Source organism: Lactuca virosa, chromosome 2, assembly GCF_052849685.1.
Source record: "Lactuca virosa cultivar CGN04683 chromosome 2, Lactuca_virosa_CGN04683_v6, whole genome shotgun sequence".
NCBI classification, from domain to species: Eukaryota; Viridiplantae; Streptophyta; class Magnoliopsida; order Asterales; family Asteraceae; genus Lactuca; species Lactuca virosa.
In genome coordinates this window covers 286,773,698-286,790,066 of record NC_136427.1, presented here as the reverse complement: position 1 = coordinate 286,790,066, position 16,369 = coordinate 286,773,698, and the positions used below count along the sequence as shown (strand labels likewise).

At 33.0% G+C, this 16,369-nt stretch overlaps 3 protein-coding genes across 3 annotated transcripts; 2 read left to right on the top strand and 1 right to left on the bottom strand.

Moving 5' to 3' along the window:
• The first annotated feature begins 1,435 nt into the window (after positions 1-1,435).
• On the top strand, positions 1,436-5,018 carry LOC145157077 (O-fucosyltransferase 19-like). Its single transcript, XM_079076220.1, has 8 exons — positions 1,436-1,889; positions 1,980-2,052; positions 2,142-2,215; positions 2,327-2,415; positions 2,501-2,633; positions 2,729-2,961; positions 3,102-3,578; positions 4,626-5,018. Exons 1-8 carry the CDS (start codon positions 1,503-1,505, stop codon positions 4,825-4,827), a joined length of 1,668 nt encoding a protein of 555 aa, XP_078932346.1. The 5' UTR covers positions 1,436-1,502; the 3' UTR covers positions 4,828-5,018.
• A 1,107-nt stretch (positions 5,019-6,125) lies between these two features.
• On the top strand, positions 6,126-7,322 carry LOC145161321 (uncharacterized). The gene is made up of 2 exons (XM_079080820.1): positions 6,126-6,266; positions 6,851-7,322. Exon 2 carries the CDS (start codon positions 6,854-6,856, stop codon positions 7,085-7,087), a length of 234 nt encoding a protein of 77 aa, XP_078936946.1. The 5' UTR covers positions 6,126-6,266; positions 6,851-6,853; the 3' UTR covers positions 7,088-7,322.
• A 118-nt stretch (positions 7,323-7,440) lies between these two features.
• LOC145161320 (proline transporter 3-like) lies at positions 7,441-10,622 on the bottom strand. Its single transcript, XM_079080819.1, has 7 exons — positions 10,150-10,622; positions 9,664-9,888; positions 9,490-9,584; positions 9,169-9,358; positions 8,823-8,947; positions 8,527-8,742; positions 7,441-7,855 (listed from the first exon to the last, which is right to left on the bottom strand). The coding sequence occupies exons 1-7, from the start codon at positions 10,253-10,255 to the stop codon at positions 7,478-7,480; spliced, it is 1,335 nt and encodes a 444-aa protein (XP_078936945.1). The 5' UTR covers positions 10,256-10,622; the 3' UTR covers positions 7,441-7,477.
• Between the last annotated feature and the right edge of the window lie 5,747 nt (positions 10,623-16,369).

Here is a 16,369-nt window from a genome sequence, read left to right as displayed (position 1 = left end):
AACAATAAACAAGATAACATTTGTATTCCATCTTGATATTTGAATACAAGGTTCTTACACATAATAATAGTATATGAATTGCCTTAACATATAGGCAGATAATACAACAGTTAGTAAACTAGGTCGCCTGTAATCCATTTCGTCTTGAATGTTTGTTTAATGATTTCCTGATAATACATGTAGTTTTGAGGGTCACACACAAGGTTGGTGATAGTTACAAGTTTTCTGCTAACATCAATAATACTTTTAACAAGTCTAAAAAGTATTTTCTTTGTAAGTATAACAATACTTAAAATTGTGTTTGTAAAGAGTCTTTGAAACGTTGTTTCATTTTAATTTTTAAGTTTATTACGGGTTGATACGTTTTTTTTGAACGACAAATTAATTTACTCATAAATTACCACTTGTCTCCAACAAGACTTGAACCTATGGCCTCTCAATTAAAAGAGTCTCTCCTTACCAATTTGAGTGCTTGTAGGACTGTAAACGAACCGAACGAACACGAACAAGGGTTTGTTCATGTATGTTTGTTTAAGTTAGCCGAATAAATAAACAAACACTAACGAAAAAACGAACGAGTTTTATTGTTCATGTTCGTTTGTTTAACAAAGTACATTGTTCATGTTCGTTCGTTTATCTTCATGAACATGCTAAACGAAAATAAATAAACAAACATAGATAAATAAACATAATTGAACATATATGAACATAAACGAACATATAATATAGTAATGTAATTAAACACAATTGAATATATATTAACATAAAAGGAACTTAAATGAACGAACATAAACGAACAACATAAACGAACGTTCACAAACATAATTGAACGAACAAGACCATTGTTTATGTTTGTTCGTTTAACTAAACGAAGAAGAATTTGTGTTCATGTTCGTTCATTTATTAAATAAACGAACTTCCCGTCGAACGGTTCACGAACAGTTCGCCGAACGTTTAGTTTTTTTACAACCCTAAATGCTTGGATAAGTTATTTCATTTGGGTTTATCACCTCTTTGCTAATTAAACTACGCAACCATACACCCGCTTATTTTGTTTTTATTTCTTATAATTATTACTTTTAATGATTATCACCGACACTTAATAAATAACAAATGAAAAAACTTTCAAGCCCTCATCTTCTAAGAAAACAACAAGCTATAAATTTGTATGTGTTGAACTCTTAAAGACCAAGTTCAAAATCAGTTATGCCAGAAACTATCGGTAAGCCGTTGAAATTTTTATTTATGAATTTACGTGCGTCCACGAATGGTCTACTAATGTTTTGTGAGAAAGAGAGAAAGATAGTGTTTGAGCTTATAATTCGCATCCATTACATAGGAAAACAAGGGAAATCGGAGTTGCTAATTTTGAAAGAGAAATATAGAAACCAGGGAAAAAATATAAGTTGTTCATTCAATTCCTTTTCATCTTCAACAGATTTGATAACTCGATAATCTCATAATATTCATCGATTTTGCCTTATGATATCGATTTTGATGTAATGTCATCTACCGGGGACATGGGCACAGGTAATACATTGCCCATTACAACAAGAAAAAAGAGGATCATTGGTTCAACAGGCTCTTTGCATGAAACTTATGGCGGTGGTGGTTGTTTTAACGAATATTACCACCATAACCACCGATGGCAAGTGTCGACGGATGGATGTTCCGTGATATGTAGAAGAATAAAGTCTTTATTGAAATGTTTAATTCCAAGGAAGAATAAGACCAATTGCATTCTCACAGTTTTCATGTTAATAATGGTAATCATCATGTTTACCAAGTATATTCGCATGATTACCTACGATGATCATGTAGCTAATGACGAAGATCCTATCGTGATCAGGCGCCAAATTCTGGATGAAACAAACCTTGAAAATGTGCAGGTTTTCAGAACTTTTTCTATTGCATTTGATGATAAAATCAACCCTTCCTTTATGATTTTGATTCATGGTTTTTTGTTTGCTTGATCACAGTCTCCTAGCATATGGAGAAATCCCAAAAGCGATGACCGCTACGGATGCATTGATCGTTTGGGAGGTGAAACAAGTATGTAAACTAATCCCGTCTCATGTTCATGTCTAATAATATCGAAATCTGTTAACTCACTACCAATTTTGCAAGTTTTTCGTTCTCAGGAAATCGAAGTGCTCTAACAAATGGTTACATCCTAGTTCAGGCAAATGGTGGGTTGAACCAAATGAAAATGGGGGTTAGTAACGAAAATATATAAAATAAGATAATGTCTTTCATGCACTCATGCATGCAAAAGATTTGAGAAAATTTAATTAATTCATTGTAATATATGTGTTTCGAATCGCAGATAAGTGACATGGTAGCGATTGCAAAACTCATGGATGCGACTTTGGTTCTTCCAACCGTAGATCACAAGTCATTTTGGACAGATCCAAGGTGTGATAATTAATAACACTTGTAAATAAATCATAACAAAAGCATTTGTCATTAAGTGCTTTTTCTGAGACTGATTTGTTTCCAGTGATTTTAAAGATCTCTTCGACGTCAAGCGGTTCACGACAACCCTACAAGATGACATCGACATAGTTGATTCACTTCCACCTCATGTTGCAGGAATCGCACCCCACCAAAAGGATCCAGTTTCGTGGTCAATGGCATGTCTATATATATACAATTCTATTTAATTAATTAAAACTTTTAGATATGTTGTATTTCGATTTCAATAAATCGATGATTAATTTTGGTGCAGCCCAGTTACTATCAAGGTGAGATTCTTTCCCTGTTGAGGCGTCAGAAAGTGGTTAAATTTCTTCACACTAATTCGCGGCTCGCTAACAATGGCATCCCGGATTCCATCCAAAAGCTTAGGTGTCGAACCATGTATGAAGCCTTGAAATCCACAAAGGAGATCAATGAGCTTGCAAGAAAGCTAGTCAACAGACTTAAACAAAACAACGAGCATTATCTTGCTCTACATTTGAGGTATCTAAAAGTACTCACAATTTATTTATATATCATCTTTTTCTTCATAACTAGAAACAACATCAATGAAATCAGTTCAACTCGTTGCTAAAAATAACCTTTTAGTAGTGACGTACGAATTCTAATTATTGTTCTTGTAGATTTGAAAAGGACATGTTAGCTTTCACCGGCTGCACTCATGGTCTTTCTGAAAAGGAAGCCGACGAGCTTAAAGCACTGAGGTACGGAGTAAAGCATTGGAAGATTAAGAATATCAAAAGCATGAAAAAACGACAACAAGGGAATTGCCCTTTGACGCCTCGTGAGTCTGCTATTTTTCTCCAGGCTATGGGATTTCCCTCGAGTACGAAGATATATATTGTGGCGGGTGAGATCTATGGAGAACATGGACTCGAATATTTTAAGGAAAAGTATCCTAATGTATCAACTCACTCTACTTTAGCAACGGAAGATGAGCTAAAGCCTTTTAAAGACATGCACAATCAGCTTGCTGCATTGGATTATACACTAGCACTTGCGAGCGATGTTTTTGTGTACACCTATGATGGAAACATGGCTAAGGCTATCCGTGGACACCGGATGTTCAAAGGGTTCGAGAAAACGATTTATCCCGATAAGTAAGTTTCGGTAATACCCAATCAAAAAGTTGCATCATTCTTACACGATACGAAGTGTTACGAATGTGGATTCTTTGACTTTCGCTTATAAATATAAAGAGTGTTAGTGAGACCACTCTCTAACCGATATGGTATTCCACCACACAATGAGACGTTACTCGCCTCCATGTCTCTAAGCTTTGGAGCAGTGACAGTTTATATATATATATATATATATATATATATATATATATATATATATATATATATATATATATATATAATGTGTTAGATATATGGAGTCTTTATGTCATGTGAATATGGAAGCTAGGTTGGTAGGTGTTATCTACCTATGTGAGACTCTCAAAACTAAATTAGTACCTTGTTTAAATAATTGTTCAAATAAGAGATGCAACTAAAAAAAGTTAAAAAGTCCCTTTAGATGGAGGCTTGATGAGATAGTGAATTAGTGATGTGTGTTGAACCGGTGAGCTAGGTGTTAGACGTTGGCTGTACTATATTAGGGGATACATAATGCATTAAACTCTATACAGTTTAATAGATACATTATCATTTTAAACTTTATAATTTTTCATACTTACAATGCATTGAACTCTAAGAAAGACAATAATTATTTTGTTAATTATTTTATATTAAAAAGTTACTTTGTTCCCTTGAACTATTCAATCGCCATTGAACTCAATATTAATTACATGCTATTCCAACATTCCACTATGATTGAGTTTAACTTATTGAACACACCAATTAGGCATTCATCCTACCATTTCATTAAATTATGAACTGTGGATGCTTTTAGGAGACATAACCAATAATGACTCCACACATCTAACATAAGAGTAGAAACACAAGTTCACATTATCATTAAGATCTGATGTTGAACAAAATAAAGTCAAACGTAAAACTCGGATATCATGTTAGATATGTATAAGGTACTTGAAGTCTTTGATTTTGACCCCTCATAAAAATAGGAGAGCTACACATATAGAGGTGGATGACACCTGGTTTAGTTGATGTGGGATTGACGATTTTATTTGGTATTTGGTGCAGAAGGAACTTTGTGAAGGTGTTTGATCGACTAGACGAAGGACGTTTGAGTTGGGAAGATTTTTCATTACAGGTTAAGAAGTTGCATGCAAATAGAACAAGCAGTCCGCAACGTAGAGTAGCTGGAGTGAAACCGAAAAGAGAAGAGAACTTCTATGCAAATCCATTCCCTGGTTGCATTTGTGACACTATATATATAGATTAGATCATAGAAACTAACAAGAAGAGATCCAAGATGAACCAGGGAGAGGATCATGTAATCGGCATGGAGACCGGAAAGGAAAATGGATCAAACAAGAGGGCTACAAGTGCAAACGGTTCTTGACTCTTCATAATTATATCATTTACATGAGCCAAGAGAATTTTAGAATAGATGGAAAGTGAAGCTGCAATTAACGGTTGAATATTGTAGAGGTTTTCATCGTTAATACATTTTGATAAATACATTTTGATATAAAGTTGCAAACTAATGAATTTTATTTAAAAATGAGAGTCTAGAATCTGGATTTACTTTTAATATAAGATTATACATTTATACCTTTGTCATTTTCTTCCATTGGTTTTATTTAAGAATTATTGTCACAAACTCTCTCCAATAGAGGTGGTCTCAAGTTCATGTATTTAAACCATCACCTAGCTAATGGCTCACATGATAAGGGTAGGGGAGTTTGAAGTTCTAATAATTGGGGCATCCAATCATATGCAGTGTCGTTTGCAAAAGCAAAGGTAGACGTTTCTGTATTTTTTCGGTAAAATGATGAACCAACGAATGCAGACAAAAATTGACACAACATACTGACCCAACACAAACTTGACACAAAATAAATGGCTTTGAGTAAGAGATTTCAACTCATTTAATTAAACAAGTTGATGCGAAACGACACATGTATTAAACGAGTAAGGTTAGAGTTAATAATTTCAATTCGATTATAACTCGAAAATGACACATTTATTATATGTAGAAACGACTTAACCGCCTATGTCAATATTGTATTTTTCATTTTTTGTGTTTTCTCACATACTCTATCGTCCTTTGACTACTCCATCCTCCTCATGACCTCGCCCCTTCCCTCTTCCTCGTTCCAAACTCCCACTCTTTCACATTTCTTTTTAAATTTACTATGAATTTCACATTTTCACTTCCTTACTCTTACTCTTTATGTTTTTCATCTTGTTTAGTGTTTCTACGAGACATGAAACAACACATTTGCTAGATCTAAAACATAACCCACAATCCGATATGAACTCGATATGAAAATAAATAGGATGAGACGACACGACATTGATATTTAAACAAGTCAACTTAGGTTATTCAACCTGTTTGATGTTTCAACACGAACGACACAACACGGTCTAGGCAAGACATTTTCATGTCTTCACCAAAATGGTGCTAAGGGAGATTACCTTAAAATAAGTTTTATTTATTTATTTATATTTATTCATTTGCAACATCCCCTCCAACATCAGGGATGCGGATTCTTAAATGCCAAACACTGGAGGACTAGAATGCAAATTACCATTAAAGGTGTAACCCTCTTCCAAAGATTCATTTCTTGGTCATCCGCCTGTACGCGATACACATCAGATCGATCTCTGTTCGTCTCCCCGATTCCACTCTCCTGATCTTCCGATTCCTTAACCCAGGTGAGTTCTTATTCTTCCCAACCAATCCATGTTTTAGGGTTTATATTACCTCATGTCAAGGTTCAGTTTCTTTATCAACTGCAGAAATCTTTGTGAATCACATTTAGAAGTTTGATAAATCAGGCTAGGGTTTAAACAGACAACGAGAAACCAAAATGTTCGTGCAATATCTCCTAATTTCATCTAGTTCCACAGAACTGAACTCGGTTGTGGAAGAAATTGTTCTACTTAATCGACCTTCTCAAAATTTAATAACGAAATCGAGCTATATGTTTGCCTGGATGCATTTGTTGTATCTATAATTGTCTACTATAATTGGAGGTAAATCAACAGATATAAAATTCCTTCAAGATATGATATGGAAGTTACTTGCTATCATATAATGTTTCCCCATCTAACAGAGAAATGTCTTCTGATCGAGCACTAGCAGTTCATATTGTTTTGTCATTTGGGTCTATAATAAAGCCATGAAGAACCCTAGAAACTTGAATATATATATATAATGACTTCAACTTTGGTACAACGCCTGTAAATGAAGAGAAATATAAGTTTTTGAAGTGGACTAACATACGTATATTATACAGGATATGGGTCTGTGGACACTATTAGAGGGGTGTTTGCTTATAGCAAATGCACTAGCAGTATTGAATGAAGATCGTTTTCTTGCACCTAGAGGATGGAGCTTTCAAGAGTACTCAGGGGTGAAAAGAAATTCCTTCAAAGGACAAATCATTGGTCTCATTTATGCAACCCAATACTTGAGAGTTATATTGATAATGCTCAACTCCCTCTGCATTGTGGTGAAGCTAGTTTCTGGATAATTATCCAAAGTAAGTCATTCTTCAAGGCTGGACCTAGTCACTGAAAACTCGAGTGGATTTTGTTGAAAATCAAATAATCTTTTCTGTGTAATAGTTGCTTTTGATCCATATTTCAGTTAGTGTATTGAGTTTGCTGTAGCATTTGTTTAATTGTGTTAAATCATCTTCTTTTTTGTTATTGTTACGTGACAATCCACATTTTTTGGTGAAGCAAGAAATTTCGGTTTTTGTTGTATTGATCTGTGTCAGTGTCAGTCCAATACATGATAAACACAGTACAATAAATGAAAAAGAAGAGTAGCATTGGGGAAAACTCGATAAATGAAAAAGCATTTCTAGGCAATATAGTAATGTATGGAATAGAATAAAATCTACAATAAATTTAAAAGATTACATATCAGCAAAAAGGTGATAAGTATTGGAGTGAATAGCAATAAGCCTAAAAGCAGCAGTAGCAGCTGCAACAGCCATGATACCAAAGAAACAAACATTGACCCAATGCCATGACTTTTGTAAAGCAGTGAGTGAGTTTGTTTTGGCCACTAAATACATGTGATTAGCGAGAATAAATGTAAGTGGGAAAGTACTAATCGCCCCTGTTAAGCTCATGAAGTCTCCAAGAAAGGGAAATGCTGCTGATACCAAGGTTGTAATGCCAATGTAACCCCCTCGAACAATGATTCTGAAACACAAATTTTTAAGCCCCACCACACTTCCTTTTATTCCGTATTTAGTGTCCAAATACTCGTACATTGGACTTGCAAATATCTGAAGAAAAACAACAGATGACAAACTATGTTACACAACAGGACAAAATAGGTTGTACTAGTCATTTGTGTAAACACGAAAATAGCACTAAAAAGATTGTATAAAACATGGCAAAATAGGTTGTACTATGTTTGAAATGCATTGGATTAGAACAAAAAGCGGGAAAATTCGATCTCTTGTCTTTGCAAAAGACAAAGATATCCTTAGAAAGCCTGTGCAAAACATGATAGAATAGGTTGTACTGTTTTTGGTATGCATTAGACTATTGCAAAAGTTGGGAAAGGATAAAGAGACACTCTTGATCTCGTCTATGCAAAAGACAAAAATACCCCTAGAAAGCTTGTACAAAACATGACAGAACAGGATGTCTTGTGTTTGATATGCATAATGGACTAGGAGAAAAGGTGGGACATGACAAAGAGTCACTCTCGATCTATTGTCTATGTAAAAGACAAAAATGCCCCTGGAAAGCTTGTACAAAACTTTCAAGAAAAAGTTATATTGCGTTTAGCATGTACTCGATTGGGAATTTGGGATTGGAGGTGGGACAAGAACTCGCCTCGGTCTCTCATTTGTGCAAAAGACGTAAATGCCCTTGGAAAGCTTGTCCAATCCTATTCAGTCTTGTTATAAAACTAGATAGTGTAAAAACAATAGATAGAGAACATTACATGCAAAGCTATAACGGATTGAAAAAAGGCAGATAAGTTGGCAAATATCTTGACCCAAACTGGGCCATGAACATTGTTAAGCAAATAGGAAGAAGCTCCATTGCCATAAGCCCAATACCCCATAAACACAACCGCATAAAGTGGCAAAACTCCTACAGAAAACTGAAAGTAGAGCGCCTTCATCATGTTACTAACAACAGGTGGTCTCACAGTCGCCTACACCATTAAAAAACATCATTCGTCTTCTTCATAAATGTAACCAAAAAAAAAATCACAAATTTCTGAATATTTTTTACCTGTATTTCCGGGAGCATTCCTGTGTTGAAAGCAAAGACAAGACTCGCAGAAGCACCAATGGTGGTAAAGATCTTGCCCGTGTCTGTACCCGGAATGCTATAATCCCTTGGTGGAGCTTGGATTCCTATAAGTCAACGAAAGATTGTGTTGTATGGATAAATTGTTGTCTGAATAAAATATGTTTAGCATAAGGTTAAGTTGTTCTTTATGTATTAAGTCAAAAGGAAAAGGAAAAAAAAAACATATATAACTTACCAGATTAAGTAATCTAGTAAAAAAGAACACCTTAGCGATAGCATGTTATTTTACTTTTGATCACAAATAGCAGAGAGTTGGAAATTATACCATCACGAAGAGACAAAGCAACTGCAACCACAATGTATACTAGAGTGAAGAATGTTGAAAATCCAAGCCAAATTCTTAGAGCTGAGAGATGAGGGATAGAAATTGCAAAAATGCCACAAGTCAACCCTGCTATGGCAATGAAGTACGGGAGCGTAATCGCATTGTCATCCCTGAAAACTACATAAATAGCCTGCAAAATGAAATTAACATCAACTAATTAACAACTATCCATGATACAATTCTATTATATATATATTGTACATGACACGTTATATTTGATAACGCCGTCGGGTACATAATAAATCCTAGGAAAGTACGTACCTTAAGAGCCTGACCAGCCAACATGATATAACCGACATTAATCATGAAAAGATTGACATATTGCAACACCCATGTAAGAGCATAAGCCTTTGGACCTACAAAACCTCCATTTTTATGAGTTATGTTTTCAAGAATGTATAAATGTTTGTTTGGTGAATGGCGATTAGTGATTACCATACACAAAGCCTGCAAGGTCTCTGTATCTGATATGTCTCTTCCCACCAAATTCATGGAGCCTTGCGATTAGGACATTTGCGTATAGTGATATGATTGTGGCTAAAATTAAACCTGCAACTCCACCTGTCCAGCCAAGAGGAACCATGACTGCACCTGAGTACCCCAGCACATAAGCACTGTTGATACCAGTCGTAAGAACAAATCCCGCTTGAAACCATGAGTCTACATCATAAACCCAAAACCGATCAGTCTCATTAGCTCCATTTCCAATACAGTTACAAGAAACTATAGACGCAATCGATCTTCAGATATGAAAGACCCTCTTCGAATCAATGGCAATGTGTACCAAAATGAATTCTAATTTCTGTAACTTGTTATAGAATTATAGCCATCAATCTCTAATTAGGTGAAGTTGAAACAGTCAGAAATTTAACATATACTGTCATTGATTAATTGAAACGGGAAAAGTGAATAGAAGAATACCGCTGCTGATCTTATGGGCTGTTTCAGGAATTTCAATGGCTAAATGATCGTCGGAGTGAATCTTCCATGCGTCACCGGGGACAGCGTCGTCTCTTTGGACGTCCATTCATATCACACAAGACTCCGCTGTTTTCTTCTTCGATTAACGCCGTCGACGGATTCTTCCTCTTCCAATTTCACTACGTTTTCACTCGAAACTACAGATTTGATATGTTTCCGATTGAAGAAACTGTGTGCGATTGAAACAAAATCTAAACAGAAAACCGAATGAAATGGAGTTATGGAGATCCGATTAGCGCCACCGTGAACTGTGTGAAAACACACACATACACTGAAGCAAGGTGTAGTCCGAGAAATACAGACTACAGCATTTTATGGATATGCAATAAGTTTGTTTGTGTGCGTTTATTCATGGAAATGGAATTGTGATTCAGAAAACGAACTTGAGAGAGTTGAGAGCGATGCAGGCGCCTCAAAAACCGTAACAGCTGATCATTTCTTCTTTCCTATTTTTATCTCAATGTGTTTGGTTTATTTTATTTATTGGATTAATTTAATCATTTCATACATCTGATAATGATTCAGATATTAAAATTAAAATTTCTAAGTTATCTCAATCCATGCACGTAAAGGTCAGATAACTCATAAGCATCGTCTAGATTAACGTGAACAAGTTAAATATAATGTCAGAATCACTGTTACAATTTTAAAGAACATGTCAGAATACACCAGACTCAAGGACACAAACGTATGGATTTTCGATCCGAAATCAGTTATGTTTGGTATAGTTTGGTTTTTGCTTTTTTAAACTATTATTACAAAATTCTAATATGTGGTAGAATTTCTTATTTTTGTAAATTAGTTTATTACTGATCAATGTTTATATGTTGTATGTGTATTTCTTTCAAGAGTTTATGGACTATGATGTATGTGTATCTATGTAACTGTTTTATGTGATTGTTATAAATTGGTTTAGTAACATTCTACTGTTTATAGTCATCCTGAATTAATTTAAAATAAAGAGCTTTTGTGAATATATTGGTATGTTTTATTGTTTTTAATTATTATTAATGTTTATTCAAATTGTAACGATGCATGTTATAACTAAAATAATAATAACAACAAGGAAAAAAAATTCATATATTTTGGCTCTATTAACAGAGACACTTTTGATTCTTTTTTTCAATTTAATCGTTGAAACCAATAAACACTTGCGAAATAACCTTTATAATCGGTTAGTGCTGTTTTAAGGGTTAAAAAAAATTAATAAGATTAAAGTTTAAGGATTTTTCTGGATTTTTTTATATATAATAAACTTATTTGAAGAAAACTTATAATTTTTTTATTAAAAAACACAATAATAGTAATTTATATATCATTTTTGGAATTTTTTGTGATTCTCTTTAACAAATATTATTACAACAATCATAAATATATCATCTATATATCCTACATAACTTAAGATGATTTTGTTGATTTGTCACAATAAATATATTTCTAGGCCAAATGCTACTTCATTATTAAATTTTTAGGTCTTGGGTGTAAAACATTTATCATAAAACTACAATTTACCGAAGATCATTTCATAATCGAACGACACCTCAAAAAATAAAGGTTTATCAGAAGTTGTTATTCCTAAATAGAGCTCCATTATGCACACTATGTGTCCTAGAAACACATTGTTGGAGCATGAAAATGTATTACAAATTATGAATGATAGTTAGGTTATTTTATTTCCCTTTATTGTATTGTAAGGTTCCTCTCTCTATAAATAAATAGGAGTGGTCATTGTATTGGAAGTGCACAAAAATGTAGCCCTCTAGTTAGAGAGAATGTGGTGGGATTTCTCTCACCAAGTGTTCTTGTATTGTCATATTTTATTATTCTCATTTCTAGTAAAATTATCAGATTACTCATCTCTTTCGTGTTCTTCATATTTTATCGGTAAATCTCAAGATGTTCTTATTATTCCGCACAAGCTGGTCGTCAAAATGGGCTCCAACACACACTTCTTACAACAAATCAAAAAAAGTTCGTTTTTGTGTTCATTAATGCCTCATTTGTCAAAAAAAAATATTCTAACATTTATCAAGTTTTATACCCTCTTAGTCGGTCACCATTGTCATAAAAGTCATCATATTTACACATCACCACTACCACACTCTGTCACCACCACCACCCTTTGCCACTAACAACACCATCTGCACCACAAAACACCGGTAGTCCCCATCAACACGATCTCTCACCATCTCTGACCTACCTTCTGCATTCTTCATCTCCTACCCACCATCATCACCATCGTCCACCTAATGTTCTTTCTCTTCATAACATGATAAAAAGCCCAAAATGACAATACTTACCTAAATGTGAGACATTAATGAACATAAATTTGGATTTAGAACATAACCACACGTTTCATGTAAATATGAGAGATTTTATGACAATAACTCTAATATAAGAGTTATAATAGTTATAAAAACACATACTAAATACAATTAGTAGGACTTTTGTTGATCTATCATAAGAAGTGGATTTCTAGGTCACATATTTAATTTAGATGATATCTTTATTATTGTAGTAATGATATTTATTAAAGAGAAACACAAAAAAATCTCAAAAATGATATATAAATTATCATTATTGTGGTTTTTAATAAAAATATATGACTTTTTTAGTGAAATGGATGTAGATGATATCTTTATTTTATGTTATTTAATGAATAAATATAAGTTTTCTTCAAATAAATTTAGTATATATAAAAAAAATCTCCATAAAAGTTCTTAAACTTTAACCTTATTAATGAAAAAACCATCCATATTATTTTATTTTATTTATTTATTATTATTATTTTACAATTTAACCCTTAAAACCGGCACCAACCGGATACAAAGGTTATTTTACAAGTGTTTAACGGTTTCACAGGTTAAATTCCAAAAAAAATGAAAAAGAAAAATCATATATGACTTTTTTGTTTATAAAACCAAAATATAATGATTTTTTTTTGCACATTTCCCTAACAACAATGAAAATATATTTTTGTATTTTCTTTTACAAAAACATTAGCTATTTATTATTTACAAAATTAAATGACTATTTGGAAATAATTTATCATAGTTATTGAACATAATTTTGGTAGTTCTTTCTATTTATTTATTTAAATTTATAAATAATTTATTTTTATATTCAAAATCAATTTCTTATAAATAGTTATTTGTTTTACATGTTTTTAGAAAATGTTATTAGCCATTTGTTAAAACCCTATTTTAAAAAATGTGAGCATAATACGAAAATATAAATAATTTATTTGGTAGTTCTTTCTATTTATTATGCTCACATTTTTTTAAAATAGGGTATTTGACAACATATCTATGTATATATCAGTGCATGCCAAATGACATGAGGATACTTATTCAATTTTCCAATTCAATAAAAAAAAGGGTGCTTAAGTCGTTTTATTTGTATCGGTTATTCGGATATAGTTCTAGTTTTTTCTTTTGGCAATAGTTTCAACGTTCAAAAAGGTTAGCATTTTCATGACTAGTGATATTTTTGAACAATTATTTTCAAATTTTTGGGAGGGGTTAATAAAGAGGTAACTGAAATATTTTGTTAGCACAAACAGAGAGATTTTTTTTAACACAAAAACAAATGTATGAATAGGTTTCCAATTCATTATCACGTTTCGACCCTTCCATGTTTCATATAACCGTCTTATGTCTTATGATATGTTGTTAGTAAGGTCATTCGGTATATTCAAGATGAGAGGTTCTCGTAGCCACCTGACATGCTCACCATGACAATGCACACCACCCGAGGGGGTGTTGTGGTGTCATGATCGTTGGCATATGTGGTGTATACAATGAAAGATCACATCCAATCAGCTCTCTCCTCTTCTATTATTCTCTTTTCCTCTCTTTTCTTTATATTCAACACGATCGTTGCAAGTATACCAATTGTAAAAGTAGATGGTTGTGAGGTGGAGAGAAACCTCGCCGCTTGACGTGTCCCCCGTATCCAATGGCCTAATATTCAACACGATCATTGCAAGTATACCAATTGAAATTTCATGCTCACAAAATATTGGTATTTTATAAATAAAAACATGTATTTCGTTATTAGTTTATAGCATTTGTTTAAATAATATGTTTTGTATAAAAATAAATAGTTTCTTAGGTGCTGTTTGTTTTTTCTGACACAAAATGTCTGCAGTCTGCGAACCACATCTGTAGACCTCTGCAGTAGAAGAGACGGACCAAACGTCTGCAGTCTGAAAAAAGAAGACTGTTTGTTTTTTAACATCTGCGGGCTACTAAAATAAACTGATATCTAAATAAACTGATTTTTTTAAACTTCAAAATGATTTTTTAATATTTGTATGACTTTGTTATAAATAATTAACGAATCTAGATCAACTTTTATGTATTATTGTATAAAAAATAAAAATAAAAATGGTACAAATTAACGTATATATTTGATAAAAACCAACAATTTTGGTGGTAAAGTTATAACTAAACATTATAATTAGTGATCAAAGAATTTGATACATAAATGAATGGAAATAAACTTCGATTTTTTCAATTAAATCTATTAAAAATGTACCATAAATATTTTCTCGAGAAATTGATGATACTGTATTAAATAATGTTTTACAAAATTTGGCAAAAAATATAAGAATATATTATGATTTTTTTTTTCATATTTATATAAACAACTTCAACGACTATTATTGTAATAAATCTTTATTTATAAATTTGTCAAAAATATAATGTTTGTATCGTCGAACGTTTTTTTTTAAGTTTTGTAATTTTTTTTTCAAATTGTTTATCATTAATAAAGTTGGAAAAAATATAAATTAAAAAAAACTTAAAAAAAATAAAGATATATATGTTTTTTTAGGCTAAAAGATGTCTGGAGATGTTAGAAGACTCTGGTCCACATTTGCGCCAAGAAGAGGGCGCGCAGACATTTTTAGGTCTGCAGTCTTCAAAAAAACAAACAGTCTGCGAAGGTCAATGTCTGCGCGGCGCAGACAGAAGAGGCCACGTAAATCTACAGACAAAAAACAAACACTACCTTACTCACCAAAGGGTTTTGGTCTATCGTTGTTATCAGGGGTTTACAGATATGTACAATTCATACTATGGACGAAACATGTAGATTTAGGACTCGAATAGTTTCTTACTCATTACGCTAAGATTGTGTTTGTTTTTTTGGCAAAATGTCTTTTTGACCACTTATCATACCGAAAAACGTTTGAGAAAAAAGACTGCTTGTAATCCAATTTTGGAAGCCATTTTCGAAGTTGTAATCCAAATGTGATTTCTTTTTCCTCCACCATCACCATTGTCGTCGTCACCGTTGCCACCATCACTACTACCTCGGCCTCTGCCATTGTCGTCGCCCTCACCTCCTCCGCCACCACTGCCTCCGACACCACCACCAAACATTTAGAATCCTCTTCCTTTATTACTATAGTATCATACTTTCATAACAGTTTTTATTAGGGCATTGCACCTTGAAAATATACATATTGTGACTAAAAGTAATCTGCTATTTTGAATTATAAGAAATATGGCATAAGTTCACAGATTTTTATAACATGTCATTCCACACATGATGTCTAAAATCTAAATGTAATATTTTTTACAAGTCAAAAAATTTATAGAACAGTTTCAAACTTTAATATTTTTTACCATGTCAATACAACTGCATCCACATCATATTAGCCATGTACTCTCAAATTTGCTATGTCAAAATAAGAAAATAAGAGTAAACTGCAAATTTGGTCCCTGTCTTTAGCAAAAACTTAGAGGTTTATCCCCTTGACCAAAAAAATTGCAAATATCGTTCTTATGGCCATATTTCATTGTGTATTTGGTCCTTGTCCAAAGTAAATTACTCATTTACCCTTCTGATGGCTACCATTGCTTATTAATCCTTAAAGACTTCCTGGAAATTAGAGATATCTATCTGCTTGCACTCATTTAATCCAGGAAAAAAAACTCCATACTTAAACATGATGTTAAATTGAAATACAAATATCATTAGAGCCCTAACAGTTTACTAATCAAATGGTACAATGTTCATAACAGCCAGAAATTCAAATATGTTTGTGGATTCCCAGATGAGCAAAACTTTGAACCCCACATTCACGATTTACATAATCAGAACCTAATAGAACAACAAAGATGAGTTAACATACCAGATCATCATCATCTCT

Coding starts and splice junctions, on each gene's coding strand:
- LOC145157077 (XM_079076220.1), top strand. CDS start 1,503: ATGTCATCTACCGGGGACATGGGCACAGGTAATACATTGCCCATTACA. Junction 2,216..2,326: donor TGAACCAAATGAAAATGGGG/GTTAGTAACGAA, acceptor TTCGAATCGCAG/ATAAGTGACATGGTAGCGAT. Junction 2,962..3,101: donor TATCTTGCTCTACATTTGAG/GTATCTAAAAGT, acceptor TTGTTCTTGTAG/ATTTGAAAAGGACATGTTAG.
- LOC145161321 (XM_079080820.1), top strand. CDS start 6,854: ATGGGTCTGTGGACACTATTAGAGGGGTGTTTGCTTATAGCAAATGCA.
- LOC145161320 (XM_079080819.1), bottom strand. CDS start 10,255: ATGGACGTCCAAAGAGACGACGCTGTCCCCGGTGACGCATGGAAGATT. Junction 9,585..9,663: donor CCTTGCAGGCTTTGTGTATG/GTAATCACTAAT, acceptor GAGGTTTTGTAG/GTCCAAAGGCTTATGCTCTT. Junction 7,856..8,526: donor AATCCGTTATAGCTTTGCAT/GTAATGTTCTCT, acceptor GTTTTTCTTCAG/ATATTTGCAAGTCCAATGTA.